Source organism: Acipenser ruthenus, chromosome 17, assembly GCF_902713425.1.
Source record: "Acipenser ruthenus chromosome 17, fAciRut3.2 maternal haplotype, whole genome shotgun sequence".
Taxonomy (NCBI): Eukaryota; Metazoa; Chordata; class Actinopteri; order Acipenseriformes; family Acipenseridae; genus Acipenser; species Acipenser ruthenus.
In genome coordinates this window covers 33,297,823-33,315,594 of record NC_081205.1, presented here as the reverse complement: position 1 = coordinate 33,315,594, position 17,772 = coordinate 33,297,823, and the positions used below count along the sequence as shown (strand labels likewise).

General features: G+C 46.8%; 1 protein-coding gene across 2 annotated transcripts; it reads right to left on the bottom strand.

Annotated features, from left to right (window-relative positions):
- Positions 1-5,268: 5,268 nt before the first annotated feature.
- On the bottom strand, positions 5,269-16,711 carry LOC117422882 (aminopeptidase RNPEPL1-like). Of its 2 annotated transcripts, XM_058990445.1 has the most exons (12): positions 16,340-16,710; positions 15,782-16,225; positions 12,667-12,807; positions 12,107-12,258; positions 10,946-11,062; positions 10,505-10,740; positions 9,998-10,111; positions 9,678-9,790; positions 8,538-8,646; positions 7,867-8,091; positions 7,496-7,638; positions 5,269-7,060 (listed from the first exon to the last, which is right to left on the bottom strand). In XM_058990445.1, exons 2-12 carry the CDS (start codon positions 16,160-16,162, stop codon positions 6,821-6,823), a joined length of 1,971 nt encoding a protein of 656 aa, XP_058846428.1. In that variant the 5' UTR covers positions 16,163-16,225; positions 16,340-16,710; the 3' UTR covers positions 5,269-6,820. The 2 variants fall into 2 exon arrangements, with proteins under 2 accessions (XP_058846428.1, XP_033893984.3); XM_034038093.3 differs by having other exon boundaries at positions 15,782-16,711.
- Positions 16,712-17,772: the final 1,061 nt, after the last annotated feature.

Below are 17,772 nucleotides of genomic sequence, written 5' to 3'. Positions count from 1 at the left end.
CAGTGCAGCGCAACCCCAACAAAGCAAAGGAACAGTGCAGCGCAACCCCAACAAAGCAAAGGAACAGTGCAGCGCAACCCCAACAAAGCAAAGGAACAGTGCAGCGCAACACCAACAAAGCAAAGGAACAGTGCAGCGCAACCCCAACAAAGCAAAGGAACAGTGCAGCGCAACCCCAACAAAGCAAAGGAACAGTGCAGCGCAACCCCAACAAAGCAAAGGAACAGTGCAGCGCAACCCCAACAAAGCAAAGGAACAGTGCAGCGCAACACCAACAAAGCAATGGAACAGTGCAGCAACACCAACAAAGCAAAGGAACAGTGCAGCGCAACACCAACAAAGCAAAGGAACAGTGCAGCGCAACACCAACAAAGCAAAGGAACAGTGCAGCGCAACACCAACAAAGCAAAGGAACAGTGCAGCGCAACACCAACAAAGCAAAGGAACAGTGCAGCGCAACCCCAACAAAGCAAAGGAACAGTGCAGCACAACACCAACAAAGCAAAGGAACAGTGCAGCGCAACACCAACAAAGCAAAGGAACAGTGCAGCAACACCAACAAAGCAAAGGAACAGTTCAGCGCAACCCCAACAAAGCAAAGGAACAGTGCAGCACAACACCAACAAAGCAAAGGAACAGTGCACCGCACCACCAACAAAGCAATGGAACAGTGCAGCGCCACCAACAAAGCAATGGAACAGTGCAGCAACACCAACAAAGCAAAGGAACAGTGCAGCGCAACCCCAACAAAGCAAAGGAACAGTGCAGCACAACACCAACAAAGCAAAGGAACAGTGCAGCGCAACCCCAACAAAGCAAAGGAACAGTGCAGCGCAACACCAACAAAGCAAAGGAACAGTGCAGCGCAACACCAACAAAGCAAAGGAACAGTGCAGCGCAACACCAACAAAGCAAAGGAACAGTGCAGCGCAACACCAACAAAGCAAACAGTCATTGGTGCTAACACCTCCAATGGCGAGGACTGGCCTGCGCATTGGAGAAAATGTATACGCAACAAGAAAGATGATTTGCACAGTAACTAATCGCGATGACACACTGCGGTGAGTCGGTTGCGTGATGCAGGAAGACGGCCCAATTTAAAAACTGTTCTTAACCCATGAAACGTTCTCGTTGAGCCCTGAAGCTAACCGGGTTAGGGCTGATTTAAATCTTAAACTCGGAATTCAAATTCTCTCAGCTGACCAGTCGCTGAAAACTCTGGCCCATCTTTCTACACTTATGCTGCATTTTTTTTGTATTATTATTATTTTTAATATAGTGCTAGTGATAACATTTAACAGGATTGGAGTACTAAAACAAAACCGCGGTTTTATCGGTCCCAGATGATCTCAACGGTACGAGACTATTGCATTGCGATATCACAGGTACAGCAATGTACTGTCAACGTGTTTTTACTGCCCCCTGCTGGACACTGATGGTAATTGTAATGTGATCTGGAATAGGCCCTTGCCTGGCTAGCGCTGTAACCACACTTTGTAGACATTGAGGTCCCAGGGTGCAGTGTGCACACCTTTATACAGAATTGGGGTCTCGGGATGCACACCTTTATACAGAATTGGGGTCCCAGGGTGAATACCTACTGAATTGGGGTCTCAATGGTAACGTTATTGTCTAATAAAGGTTTTCATACAGTGTTTTACAGTCACTTCAGCGCTTCATGTTCAGGAAGTTTCTTTCTAATCCATTGTGGTCACATGTTTTAGACACAGCGACTCCAGATTTCAACACGACGCTTAAAACAACCACTCAGCAAGAACTCATGTGTCCTTGGACCTTAAATTCAGATGTGTTTACAAAACGTGTGGTACAATGTTGCATCAGCTTTCTCAAACTCGCCATGTCTTTAGAGTTTTACAGAAATATTGCCAACAAAGCTGAAGCCTAGTTACTTTTTTGAGGTGCAGCAAAATCACGATTTTTGGGGACTAAATCTAACTTAGAACAGCAGGGACCCGATTTTCCCAGTAAACAATCAATGTTAATATGATGTGTTTCCTTTAACTATTTATCTGTTTTGAAATGTCTATTTTAATGATCTGAGCCTGGCAGATCCAAACCTCACCGCCCTTCAGCGATGTACTAATGGACCTACGTTCTGTTAGGATCACTCCCTTCACTGCACTGAAACACACCCCCCCTCCCCCAGTATCTCGCCCTGACCTTAAACGAAACCCAGTGTCGGCCCCATTCACTCGGATCAGACAGACAGATTTCCAATAGCCTGTGTCTCAGTGTAAACGGGTCCGTTCTGGTAAAGCAGCACACACTGAGTATGTGTATGACTGATGAGCCCCCAGTGTACACTCTGAGTGTTTTGTATTTGTATGCAGGGGTGTCTATGCCCGCTCTGGTGTACTCACTCTCAGAGTGTCTAGTCGCTGTGTATAACGCACAGTGCCAACTGTTGATAGCTGCATAAATAATAAGTTCACATTGACCTGTGATGTCTTCCTGCCTGGCACTGGACTGAACCAGATGAAGGGAGTGTTTCTGTTTGAAGAAAAAAAGAACCCTGTCACCCCCCTCTCCCTCTGTATTCAAAAGAGCCACCCTGTTATACAATTCACTGAGAAGTATTCCTCGTCCTTGCCACAACTGTGTTTGTTATAGTGATGTTATAGTGAATTGGCAACAATAACTTGAAAAATGACTCCAGCAGTTGGTTTTTAACAGCCAATCAGAACTCAACTGTGGTTTGAGATTGGCTGTGTGAAGCAGATGGGAGGCGATGATACTTTTATCTACAAGAGCACAGAAACAAAGCTACAGACCAACACACAGGAGAGAGAGAGAGAGAGAGAGAGAGAGAGAGAGAGAGGGAGAGAGGACGGGAGGAGTGCCAGGAGTCTATAACACTAACAGAGCGCCGTGCTCCATGAGCAAACCTGTTACCAAGTCTTGTTGAAGCTGCAGCCTCTTGTGTTCATAAGGAAGACGGAGAGTACCAGAGAAAGATCAGTGAGGTCAGAGCGCTCATTTACAGTGGTTTGTTTAAAGCAGCTCCTGGTCTGGTCAGGTGGAGATAAGTGTGCAAGGAGGCAGGCGATTAAAGCAGTGCCGCTGTCGTGGATCTCCCATCCGCAGCGTTAATTAAGCAGAGCTTGTGCTGATCCTGTGCTGTACTGTGCACAGGAGCAGCTGGATCTGTACAGCGGCAGTGTGCCTGTCAATGCATTGCGTTCTTTAGCTTTTTACCAGGAAGCCGACTCCAGCCCTGTGCCCTCCTTGTGCTGACTGCTATTTCACTGCTCTAGAAATGAGGGTTGTTCCAGGGACTGTCCTGCCATGATCTCAGGTATCACAAGATCTGTTTCCACTGCCCCGCGTTGCTGAGATGCTCCCGAGCTTGTAATGAGCAGGGTTCATTACCACCGGCAGCGAGGAAACAAGACTAGGAAGTGATTAAAAAAATCACACTGACGGGTCACTGAGAATTTGTTTCAGGCTTAGCAAATGCATGACATCGAACACTACTACCATTACACAGTATAAACCTTGAGCATGCATCCAAGCCCAGCAATGCTGGATCTTGGAAACACAGTGATGAGAAGCATCTACCTGTACGAGGAACTAATTATAAAAATCATATGACACGCAAGCACAGCCGCATGTGCAAAGTCACATCCCTGTTCACACCTGCATTTTAATACCGGTATCGTATCACACTGGAGCTGTTACCGGCGTCGTACAGTATTGATACGAAACGCAGACAAGAGCCGGTACCCGTACCATATGACTCGGAGCAGATCAAGCGTGGACAGGTGGATCAGAGATGACAACGGAATGGAGGAGTCCGAGGCACGCACAGCACACTGACACCAAAGACATTACCAAGATTTCAACGCCACTTTTACTTCCATCATGCTCGTTTTATTAATTTACTATTTTATTATATTTACAGATACATTACAGTAGTAAATGATCCAAGTGAAATTTGAATCGATGGTTTAAAAAAAAACAACATAAAAAACTGACAGCTAATAACAATAAATCCAAGTTTTAGAATTGCACCTGTCCGTCTGTTTTCTGCGCATGTGCCAGCTCTGGTACTCCATTCAGAACAGTGCATTTTTCGTACAGATTACGGTATGTCGTCATTACCATGGGTTATGTGTTTCCTCAAGGCAGCCTGAGCAAGAGCAAAACAGACTTCACAAGTTCGTTATATTTTTAAATGTCGATAAAATCTTAAAGCAGGTCAATCCGACCCGGCTCGCTCCATTGACTCAATAGAAAATCTGCTCCCGAGCTCTTTGTCCCACAATCGTTTGCACGCAGCGTGACAGAATCCCCACAGAAAACCAGTGGTGTGGAGAACGTCTCGGTGTAATAGATTATTACATGTATCGATAGAAACCAGCTTGCATGTGGACAGGTAAATCAGAACAGTATCGGTCTTGCACTGGTGTTGAAAAGGGAGTCAGGACAGAAGGTGGGATCGTATCGGTATATTCTAAACCCAAAGCAAGGGCACCAGTATCGTTCCAAAACAAGTGTGAACAGGGTACAAGACACACACGGCTAAAGATCCCAAGGCAGCTGCTTTCTTACTCTTCAACGCTGGATTACATGAATGTTTCTGGGGTTGTTTTTCCACCTCATATTTACTTTGTTTTACGAGAGACACATGAATATATATAATAATAATAATAATAATAATAATTCAGAAGATCATTCACATTCAAACATTTCAACCAAACCGAAACAACGAGCAGCACTTCACTTTGTTTAAACGTTCCCCGGCGTTACCTGCGTATGACCTGCCTACCCTCAAAACAAACAGTGCTGACATTTCAGATCGCGGATTCTCTCACAAACTCTAGTTACATACATGTAGGAAATACAACACGCATGTCTGCCATTAAGACCGCCACATCCTGTAGTTCTATACAACACCCTGGCTACTAGAAGGCATGTCTTACTGTTTGTGCCTTTTCTCCCAATAAATGCATGATCTGAAGTTACGCTATTCAAGCACACCCGGCACAATACGTCCTCTATTCACCAATAATACATAGCTGCCACTTTGTCATTCTGATGTGTTTTAGTAGTAGTGTAGTGTGCTTGCAACACCATTGCACAGAGGACACCAAGGACAATGGCCAGCGGATCAGCATTCCTACAGCTGCATTGGATTAAGCTGAAAGCAAGTTGAGAGATAGCCAACAGGAAAATAAAATAAAAAAAAACAAAAGAAATAAAACTGGGAGCATCAGAGCTATAGCAATAATCATTAGAGCGAGAATGTTAATGTTGTAATGAAGCCATTTTACTGCGATCTGACTCAATAAAAAGGGGTGTCTGTTACAGTACAAGTCACTGCTGAGGTCTGCAATGTATTAAAGCAGGTAGAATCTCCCCCCTCAATGTGAAGCACTGTGGTTCTGATGCTCAGCAAGGCAAGGCTTCCGGCTTTAACAAGAACAAAAACATATCACTTCACAAACAACTTCTCTCCAATTAGAACACTTTCGCTTCTCAGTCTTTTATACAAAAGAAATAAAATACACTAGTGTCTCATTTTGTGCAAATATCTCGCAGCTTTTAACAAGACCCCTTATCAGGAACCTCTCTCACACCTCCCTCCCTTGTTTTAAAAAGCGCCATACCTCCCCCCCCCACAGAGAAAACATTTGTAGAGGCAGTGAGTGTGGTCCTTTATAAGAGAAGAGGCAATGGAGGGCAAAAAAAAAAAGATTTGTGTGAGGGGTGCTGGGTGCAGTGGCGCTGGGTGAGGGGTGCTGGGTGCAGAATGTGTGTGAGGGGTGCTGGGTGCAGAATGTGTGTGAGGGGTGCTGGGTGCAGTGGCGCTGGGTGAGGGGTGCTGGGTGCAGTGGCGCTGGGTGAGGGGTGCTGGGTGCAGAATGTGTGTGAGGGGTGCTGGGTGCAGTGGCGCTGGGTGAGGGGTGCTGGGTGCAGAATGTGGGTGTGGCTTCAAGAACAGCTATGCATGGGGGATTGGAGGGGGTTTTTAACTGAAGGACAGGGTGTTTGACAGGAGCGGGGCAAACCCAGGCACTGGTTTTAAAGGGTTTGTGGACTCCCTGATTGATTGACCACAGCCCTATCCCTTCTGACCCAGAGGCATGAAAGAGACAGGGAGCAATGGTTTCCTCCAGCACCAGTTCGAGGGTTGAGCCAGGCTCTTCATATTGTCTCTAAAAAATATTTTATACAGTTCTAAAACTTCTGATCACCAATAAATACAAAAAAAAACTCAAAACAAAGGGTGGCATTTAGGTTTCAATTAACTGTAGTCCTCAACAAGTTCTTTTTTTTTTTTTTTTTTTTAAACCATAGTATAATTATATTGCAATTGTGATACTGTTTCCTAACTAGGAATCTGCAATCTGTATTCACTTAGAGAACCAGGTTTGCAGAAAGTCCACCTCCCCCAGGGATCAGAACACATCCCATGCCGCTCAAGACTAGTTTAGTCTTTCGGTTTTCACGAACAGGGTCTGCATATTGATGGGGGGCAGGGTGGGGGATGTGAAATCCGTGACACACTTCAAAATACACCCGCACCGCAGAGACACGTATTGCACACAGCGCTCACAACTCGCCTACTATCAGGAAAGCAGCTCAGATAGTCAATGTATGCTCTCCCCAAACACACCGGTCTGCGGGGAGAGTGCTCGTTGTGAACAGCAGATCGAGGCGGCAGCAGTACAGACTCGAGGCTGGTCAGCGCTGCTGTATGAAGTGCACCCCTGGACTCCGAATTCCACGTCCTGTTCCTTTCCGGGACCCCCAGCGCCCTGCACGGATCTCCTGGACACTCCCTGGCGACTGTGTCTCACGCCAACACGTTGACGTCCCTGAGTGCGATGGCGGTGTCGGGAGGCCGGTCTCCAGAGGGGGGGGCCGTGGGGACTGTCACAAAGGCGCTGAAGGTCTGAGCCAGGATCTGCTGCACTGTCCTGCGCAGGTTGATGTGCAGCCTGGCCTGCGTCTGGCAGAACACCTCCACAGCGAAGGACTTCATGGTGCCGCCACACAGGTCCTCGTACAGCGGCACCGTGTACATTCGTGACGTCTGCGGAGAGTGAACACAGGGAGGGGGAGGGCAGGTACTGTAGTTAATGTTACGTCTCCTACCTATCTATCTATTTTATCATGCATATATGTCATGGCAGGGCACCTTCTCCAACTCTGAGGCTTTAAATTTCTAAAGATGTAATGATAAATTCGTGACCGAGGGGGATATAGTTGCAACTTTTTTGCACTGAAACTGTAAAAGCGCTGTTTATTTAAAAAGTCCAAACCTGTGCAGTTTGTTCTGTTGCCCCTTTTTTTTTTAACCCTGTATACACTTTATGTGCTATATCCAAGATTGCATTCATCAATTAATTGCACAAACAACAAAAGACAAGGTCAAAACTATGAAAAGAAGATCCTTTGGTGTGCAAACGAAGACGCAGCACCATTTGTACTTGCCCACCCTGTGGTTCTGTGGTCCCCAGGTACTCACGTGGCTCTCCAGGAAGCGCCTCACTTTGCACAGGTCAGGGTAGTAGCTGTTCCGCACCACGATCTGCAGCCAGCGGATCCGAACCTCTGCGTTCATCGAGTCGAGCAGCGTGGAGTAACTGCGGGACAGCCGTGTCATCACCTCTGAGGACAGAGGGGGAGAGAGGGAGAGAGAGAGAGAGAGAGAGAGAGAGAGAGAGAGAGAGAGAGAGAGGGGGATTAGCCACTGTGTATAGGCAACAAGCTCAGGTGTGTCTCATACTCTCTCTCATAGTGAAACCAGGAATGGATCAATCTACTATGCAATGAGAGTCTATAGATTCATTTGGTTTCCTTCGGTATTTCTGATTTCAGCACTAGGCGAGCAGGTACCGTGTGAGAGAGGCGAGTGGTCCAGCAGCTTGTCCAGGAAGAGCACGGTCTGGAAGGTCCTCCAGGTGGAGAGGTCTTGCTGTGCGATGGCAGCCGAGTCCAGCGGCTCCGAGGTCCACAGCCGGAACAGAGACTCCACCGGCTCCGTCAGGCTGCCCCCCTGAGAGAGGTCCGGCTCAGCCAGGGGGGGGCCACAGGCATTCAGCCAGCGCTCGAACTCCAGACCTGCAGAGAGGGAGAGAGATGGATAGAGGGACAGAGACAGAGACAGAGAGAGAGAGAGAGAGAGATGGAACAGAGTGAGACATGGAACACAGAGAGAGAGAGAGAGAGAGAGATAGAGAGAGAGATAGAGATGGAACAGAGAGAGAACAGAGAGAGAGGGGGAGAGAGAGATAGAGATGGAACAGAGAGAGAAAGAGAGAGAATAGAGAGAGAGGTTATATATCTGTGGGAAGGTATCTCTTGAAAAATTCTCTTTATAAGACTAGTCCATTTCCTACCCTGTATTGGCATCAACGATCCCCTTTAATCATTGAGCAGTTAAAGAGAGACAAACAATTAGTCAGGCAAGGTGGCAAACGGGCAGAGGGATGGCAAGCAGACAGGAAAAACAGACAGAAGCATCTAGGCAGGCAGACAGACAGACGAAGCCCCAGCCCCCTCCTCACCCTCTCGGTTGGCCACGCAGCGCTCCTTGAGCTCCGGGAAGAAGCCCAGGAAGAACTCCAGCAGGTCATGAGCCACCACGCTGGTGAACTTGAACTTCTCAATGTAGGCCTGCAGGGACAGGGAGCAGGAATCAGCCCCGACTGGACTGGACCGGACCGAAAATACAGTAGGGATGGAAATAAGACTCCCATTGCATAGCAGTTTGATCCATTCCTGATTTTACTGTGAGTTTAATAAGACACACCTGAGCTTGTTACCTGTACACATTGTGGCTAATGAGGCTTATTTAAAAACCTGAAATGAGGGAAACTACTATGTACTCAGAGTCTTGTTTCCTTCCCCGATTCAGACTTGGAAGATCCCTGCCCCACAAACAGCAATGATAAGCAGCCCTGTCTGGAAGTGGCACAGTGCTTACTCAGGTCGGTCTGTCTAGCACCAGGGATGTGCAAGTCATGATATTTGTTTGTTTTTCTTCAATATATTCTGTAAAGCATGAATTCCATTGCAAAATATACATGCTGCAGAATTCACAATTAGTGCAGCGAGTTTAGATACAGTGCATGGGTACATCATATACTTCATATTGCATCCTCTCTCAGCTGCTGTGTGTAGATTAGAGCAAACCACATCCCAGAAACAACTTCAACAACTTCATCAACCAAGTGCAGTGAGCTTCATGATGCTGTAGAAAATGTGTGGGGCTTTATATACTACAAGACCAAACAACCTCTGCTTTTGTGGTTTCTGAAAATCCCTTCGCTTTGAGCATTGTTCAATTGCATGCATTACATATGAATGTTAGTACCTTCATACATACTGTTTGTGCATCATGGATGAAAACTTGTTGTACACACAGTGTTGTTAGTTAATAAAGAAAGCGTTGTTTGTCTAAACCAGGAGTCTCCAATCCTGGTTGTGGAGGGCCGGTGTCCCTCCTGGTTTTTGTTCCAACTGTACCCTAAATTTATTAATTAGACTAATTAGGTTCTAACAAGCACTTAAATTTGTCCACTTATGTAATTCAGGGTACAGAACAAAAACCAGGAGGGACAGCGGCCTTCCAGGACCAGGACTGGAGACTCCTGGTCTAAACAATTATTCCCAAATGTAATCTAGAGTGTGACTGCTGGACTGACCCTGAGGAAGGAGTCGAAGCGCTTGGTGTCTCCGCACAGCTGGGAGAGGTAGGACACGAAGCAGTAGCCCTTCTCATAGGTGAACAGGTTCATCAGACTGCTGGGGTTCACACCTGCCAGGGGACAGACAGACAGCACAGCATCACGCACAGCAGCACGAATGTTTGCTTTGACTTTCCTAGCAGTTTTACCTTAAGTGTAAACAGAGTAAACACACCCTGACAGTTTTATCCAGCTCCCGTAATAACAAATATCGTAAAGTGATTCAGCAGCTCCCACGCACACACATGTACACTCCTCCACACCCCCTTGTTTCAGACCTGGCTCAAACTTGACTTGCAGCTTGCTGACAGGGTTATTATCTCCCAGCAGCCTCATCTGTCTGTGCAGCGCGTCCAGACGAAACACTGTCTCCAGACAGGTGAAGGCAGAGCCTGGAGGGGGACAGAGAGAGCGTGAGAGAGAGAGAGAGAGAGAGAGAGAGAGAGAGAGAGAGAGAGACAGAGAGAAAGAGAGAAAGAGAGAGAAAGAGACAGAGACAGGGACAGGGACAGTGAGACAGAGAGAAAGAAACAGGGGCAGAGGGAGGGACAGTGAGGGAGAGGGAGAGAGAGACAGAGAGGGAGAGAGCAGGAGAGGCAGAGCGAGACCTTAGCCTGAAGACCTCCACCAGTGTGTTACATTGTTTGCCGTGGTCACAGTCCAAAAAACTAAATGACCTCAATAGCCACAGGAGCGGCCGGTTATATATACATGGTTGTTTATGTAATTGTAGCGGCCCACTGTATGCAGTAATGCATGCAGTCCTGCAGTGTACCCCCACTCACCGTAGGCCTCGGTGGTGATGCGTCTCTGTGCGTATGTGGCCAGGCCCTCGCTCAGCCACATCTCCTCCCACGTGGCATTGGTGACGGCGTTGCCGAACCAGCCGTGCGCGATCTCGTGGATGACGTCAATCACCAGGAACTCGCTGCTCTCGAGGATGGATGAGATGATGAAGGTGAGGCACGGGTTCTCCATGGCAACGATGGGGAACGAGGGCGGCAGGAACACGATGTCATACCTGCGTGGGGAGAGAGACAGAGAGAGAGAGAGAGAGAGAGACATGGAGACAGAGATTTATATCATTCCACTGTGTATACAATCAAAACGTCTGTGTGTAGAATTTTCCCCTCAAAATGTCCTGAAAATCCTCTACACATCTGCGTCTGCTATGTTTCCTAACCCTAAGTGAAGGGCGTTCCTCCCTCCCTCTCTCCCTCTCTTACCTTCCCCACACGTAGGGTCCAAACAGGCTCTCCGCAACGGTGAGCCAGCGCTCCACCAGACCGCTCAGCTTACTGACCGCTGCGTTCAGGAGGCACGGCTCCGCCCAGATCCGACTCCTGCAGGAGACAAGACAGCAGCAAGAATCAGGAGAGCCTGCACTGTGCCTGGAGGCTGGAATCAAGAGAGCCTGCACTGTGTCTGGAGACTGGATTCAGACAGCCTGCACTGTGCTTGGAGACTGGAATCAGACAGTCTGCACTGTGCTTGGAGACTGGAGACTGGAATCAGACAGTCTGCACTGTGCTTGGAGACTGGAGACTGGAATCAGACAGCCTGCACTGTGCCTGGAGACTGGAATCAGACAGTCTGCACTGTGCTTGGAGACTGGAATCAGACAGCCTGCACTGTGCTTGGAGACTGGAATCAGACAGTCTGCACTGTGCCTGGAGACTGGAATAAAGACAGCCTGCACTGTGCTTGGAGACTGGAGACTGGAATCAGACAGTCTGCACTGTGCTTGGAGACTGGAATCAGACAGCCTGCACTGTGCTTGGAAACTGGAATCAGACAGCCTGCACTGTGCTTGGAGACTGGAATCAGACAGCCTGCACTGTGCTTGGAGACTGGAATCAGACAGTCTGCACTGTGCCTGGAGACTGGAATAAAGACAGCCTGCACTGTGCTTGGAGACTGGAGACTGGAATCAGACAGTCTGCACTGTGCTTGGAGACTGGAGACTGGAATCAAGACAACCTGCACTGTGCCTGGAGACTGGAATAAAGACAGCCTGCACTGTGCCTGGAGACTAGAATAAAGACAGCCTGCACTGTGCCTGGAGACTGGAATAAAGACAGTCTGCACTGTGCTTGGAGACTGGAGACTGGAATCAGACAGCCTGCACTGTGCTTGGAGACTGGAATCAGACAGTCTGCACTGTGCTTGGAGACTGGAGACTGGAATCAGACAGCCTGCACTGTGCTTGGAGACTGCTGGATACCTCTCCATGGATTATCTAACACAGGAGCGGTGCGGCTAATTAAGATGGCGGATTGGTCCAGCTTGTTTCAGAATTGTGCAATGAGGCAGGAGAGAGCCTCACTGAAAGGTGAGCACACTTCAAATACGTGCTAACACCCTACCCTGATGAACCAGGTCCTTACCGCGGCCCGATGTCAGCGGGCGTGAGGTCCCCAGCCACCAGCGCCACGAGGTATGCAGGGACGGGGTACTCCATGTGGAACTGGAATGCCTTCTCGTGGGCGCTGTATGCACTGCGGGTGGCACTCATCAGAACCTGCACCCCCTCTGGTACCTAGAACACACACACTTTAGAGTCTCAGTCTCGTGGTTAGATTGATCTCATACAAAAAAAAAAATAAATAAATAAATAAAATGTATAGTTTGTAGACTGGGGCTTGGGGGGGAAATAACCAAGTAAGAAAAAAAAAAAGTTTCAGTCTCATTTGAATTCCAGAACGTGCAAATCCTCAGCACGGCAGACCCAGTTACCTGCTCTTGATTTCATACATCTCATTCATTGAAGACAATGGGGGTCAGGGATGGAAATAAGACTCCTGTTGCATTACAGTTTCACCCATTCATAGTAAAAAAAAAAACAAGAATGGATCAAACTGCTACACAACAGAAGTCTTACTTCCACCCCTGGATGAGACGTATAAAGAGCAGGACCGCAGTATTAGTGCTGGCCCCTGTGGCTCACCCGCACAGTGGCAGAGTAGGTGCACTTCACAGCGGGCGTGTCAAAGCAGGGGAAGAAGGAGCGGTTGCAGACAGAGTGTCCCTGCGTGAAGACAAACGGCTTGGAGTTTCCACACGTCAGCTCTGAGTCCAGCCACCAGATCTGCACAGAGAGAAGACAGAAGAGAGAGTAAGAACATGACAAAGGTTCGGTGAATACTTTAATCTAAATGCCTGTCAACAGCCGATTCTCAGTAGTGATCGACAGTAACGCTGCAGGACGTACAGAAGAGTTTACCTCCATCGCTGTGTAAAACTCCTGCTGGACACTGCTTTACGTGATCTGCTGCAGACACATTTTTTGCCTTTTTAGAGACTTCCATTTTCTTGTTTACAGTGTGTAGTATTTTAATTTCCCGCATGACATAATCACTGCACAGCACTATGTGCATGGCAAATAGTACACTCAGGCACAGAGCAGAGCTGTACAGTTTCATTAATGAGTTTTGTTTGTATGAAAAACAAATAATTATGAAATTATTTATTTTTATTCAGCATGTGAAATCACGATTTACACAGGGCCTTAACCATGCGTGCTGTCCAGGGTTGGGGTTCTGCTTTTCAATTCCAGTGCTTGATATTTCAGACACTGCTCTTGTCTGGTTTTCCTCCAACCTTGCTGATCGCACGTCCTGCTCCCTCCTATCTCCAGACCATCATTTCTCCCAACACCCCCTCTCGCCCCCACCGGTACAGGCAGATTAGCTGTACCCCCCTCTGCTCCCCTGCTTCCAGAGCCCGCGCCTTCTCCTCCCTCGCCCCTCAGTGTTGGAACGACCTACCCACAGATATCAGGGCTGATCATTCCCTGAGCACCTTCCAGCACCTCCTCAAGACACACCTGTTCAGACAGCATCTGTAAACCTCACAACTCTCCCCTATACTGGACTATATGGTACCCAACTGTTCCAGTACTTGCACTGCACTGCTCCGCACCTCGCCGTATTCCACTACTGCTCCTAACTAGAACTACTTCCTGTATCTTGTACACGACTTCACCCCGATAGGTATCCTTATTCACATTTTTTATTTATTGCTCTTATTTGAAACCGTTCTCACCCATTTATTGTACTTGCTCTTATCGGACTTCACTCGTATAAGCACTTTTTTTTCTGTAAGTTAACTGCTCAGTCAAACTCTCCCTTATATGTAAACATCTACTGTATTCTTTATCTCCATCTTATCTGCAATGTGATACTCTGTACTGCAATTTTATAATGTGATATTTTGTAAGGTGATATTTTGTAAGACTTGTAAGTAATAATAATAATAATAATAATAATAATAATAATAATAATAATAATAATAATAATAATAGAGGGACTTTAATTTAAATAATTTGTTGCCACTGCAAGAAGCTCTTAACAGAATACTGCTAATTGCAATGCGGATCTGCACTTGTGATGATGTGTTGGACTGGATTATTGGTTATTGGCATTTGATCTTAAAAAGGAATTGGGAATGCAAGAACAGGAACTGAACCCGACTCGTGTTGTCAATGAAATCCCTCGCTCAGCTGCACTCAATACAAACTTGCTTTCCAGGGAGTGTTTCTCACTCGGTCAAAGGTTCTGAGGAGATCAAGGAACGCAGCCACTTATTAAATACAAATCCATTCGCTGTGCCCAACCTCAGACAAGTCAAAGGTATTCAGCTGCTCTGGTTAAGCTGTTGCAAATCCACAGTGTACAAAGTTAATGAAAGTATTAAAACACCTCCTGGCAACACTGTCTAACATGTTCACAGAGAGGTCAGTACCGCAGGACTGTGCCTTTACACTGAAACACACCTACGCTGGGGCCACAAACATGAGGCATGCAGTTCATGAGCTACAAAATCCTGACTCATACCTGAAATGCTTAACTGTTCTTGACCTCTGCAAGTTAACCACCCTGGAGTCTGTTTGTGCAGCATGTGCTGTGAATAGCTGCAGGAGGCGTGGAACACTGGGACACAGCAGCCAGGCATTCTAACTGGACACCTAATATACACTGGGGCTCCACTATGACAACACAGGGGGTCCTTCACTACATTCTGAGCCCCTTCAGTCACTGTGGTGCAGAATTGCACCTTGTTAGCTTCCCTATCTACGGATCGCTTTCATAATGCAGATAGGTTTGTTTTTCTTCAAAGTTTTAGCAAGGCAACTTCTCGAACTCCGTAGACAGAGTTCACACAAACTGTTCAAAAAAATTCTACAAAAAAACAATTTAAAAAATCCTGACCTGAAGAAGGGGGTCTTGCATGGAATACAGTCCCCACAAATGAATCCACACACAAACACAAGTTAACACATTAGAATGAGATATGAGCTCCTGTGCCTGAGCAAAACAGCTGCTCTGTGACCCTAACTCAGAAGAATCGCATAACCGGGTCACTGTCCTGTTCCTGCAGTACAATGTTTGGAAACCCATTCGCAAAAACCACGTCCCCCTGCCAAAACAGATGCACTCTGTGCGAATCGAACGCCGCTGCTGCACACCCATTGAAGTGCATGTTACTAACACGCGACGTGATGTCATAACTACCACAGCATAGAAATGGAATGCCCACCACGGCTCTGAAGGAGCCTAGTGTTGCAAGCAATGACTTTTAAAAATAGCTGGCCTTTCTTTCTGCAACGTGTTTCGCTGTGCTGCTGCATGCCTAATTGAGGAGTGAGCGCAGACTGGTCAATACCGTTGCTGTTATTTTTCGGTAACCTGATCGGTACAATATGATAATGTGTGTACCGTCCTCAATACTCGTGACATGAAGAACTTTGCTGTGTCACAATCTTCATTACAAATAAACAAGTCACGATGCTAGCGATTGCAAAAGTTAGTATTGTTAGTAATAGGTTAAAAAAAAAACAACAATAACACCCTGTGATTGCAATAAATAACTCCGATCAGTGTACAGCAACAGCAGCCTTAATTGTTTTCCTAGTCTTATAAGACAAAAATAAAAAATAAAAATCTCTCTCTCATTTGCAAACAATAAAAGACACCACTGTATAAAACAGAACGCAAACGCGGCACCCTAACCTCGCACTGTGTGACTGCACATACAGAACAGCTGGGCTCGGTCATACTCACAGCCGGTCCGTCGGTGGTCTTGTAGCGAATGATAATCTGGAAAGTGTGCTGTGGTCGGATGGCGGCGGGCAGGGAGATGGTGAGCGAGGAGCCGTAGTCGGTGAACGGGTCGACCCGGTAGGTCAGGGACGTGCAGACTTGGTCTCCGCTGGCGCTGTGGACCTTGCAGTCTATGGAATGGATGAGCAGGGACTGGTGCGTGTCCAGAACCAGTGTCTGTGTGTCCGGCTTGGTCGAGCACAGCTCCAGTACCTGGCGGCCCGTCATTTCTTTATCCCTGAAATTGAGCTGCAGACTGAGATGGAAATGCCGGAGGGTGAAGCTGTGGAAGTTGGAAGCCGAGGCGATGTCCACGGGGGGAGACTGCCCCATCGCCGGCATACTGTTCTCGCTTTTGTTGTTGGGGATCGATAAAACTTTCCGACAACAGCAAAACGTTGGGCGCTGAAAGTCAGACATGGTTTAAAAAGAAGAAATAACCCAAACAGCAGTGGCACTAAATAATAATAATAATAATAATAATAATAATAATAATAATAATAATAAAACACAACTTACACAGACAATAAGAGAGAGAATGTAAAAATATACTAGGGTAGTTCTACAGGCACGCTGGCAATAAAAAACGGAGAGGAAAAAGTGCTTTTAAAATTTTTTTTTTTAAAAATCCCGTTTAAATGAAAGTAATAAATATATGGTACTACGTGAAATCCATGAGGGGCCTCGCTAAAAACGACTCGAGCATTGCTGTATTCCTAGCTAATCAAAGACGCAAGCAAAGGATTTCAAGATGTATTATTCTTTTAAAGAGTATGAAAGACCGACACTAACAAAACGAGAACTCGACTGAAGTTAAAATTTAACAACCTGAGCTGTGTGACTCCCTTTGAAAACAGGAAGTAAAAACACGAGAGGAAATAAAAATCAGAGGCCAAAGAAAAAACGTTCCAGCCGGTAGGGGCGCTACCGAGCAAGAGGCTGAGTATGTGAATGACTCACAGACAGACAGTGTGTGTGTGTGTCTAAATACAGGCACCTGACACTGCTTGATAACCCGCATTACTGGGGAAAATAATAAAGTACTTACAAATGTACAACCTTGAATTCAGGCTTGTCTCCAGCACAGATGAAGACACAAGCAGTTTTCTGTTCTGGAATTTTCACATGTGTTCTGCAGCCTGTGCTGTTTGTATGCATTAGATATGCAGTAGATACACCCCCCACCACCAATGTAATCTACCTGCAGGTCTGCGCTGATTATGCAGTGGAAGGAAAGGTATCCTGTTACAGAATACAAACAATGCTTCATTTAGGACCTCCAAATGCACCCAATAAACACTGTGTGTGTCTGTGTCTGTGGGCGTGTGTGGATCTATGCAATGCAACCACTGTGTGGTCCAGTGGTTAAAGAAAAGGGCTTGTAACCAGGAGGTCCCTGGTTCAAATCCAACCTCAGCCACTGACTCATTGTGTGACCCTGAGCAAGTCACTTAACCTCCTTGTGCTCCGTCTTTCGGGTGAGTCGTAGTTGTAAGTGACTCTGCAGCTGATGCATAGTTCACACACCCTAGTCTCTGTAAGTCGCCTTGGATAAAGGCGTCTGCTAAATAAACAAATAATAAATAATAATGTCACATTCACTGCTGGACCTTGATGGAACTATCTGAATGATCCAAAAAGCAACATTAACCCCTGAATGGCTGGTTTCACTAGTCAAGCTCAGCACTAATCTTGGAGCACTGCACCTGTGTGCTAAACGGGGTCTGTGAAAGCAGCTTGAGGTGCTTTAAGTGGAAATGCAGGGCGTTAGCATGTGCTGGATGTAGAAAGCAGGCACAGTGCTGAGCGGTCTCTCTGTGTATGACTATGTGAAATATGATTTCAGCTGTAACCTACTAGCGTTTGCACAATCTTTATATTCCAGTGCTTTCTCATTCACTGCAGAAGCATCTCAGACTCCTCCAAGCTGCCTAATCCACAGAACAGGATGT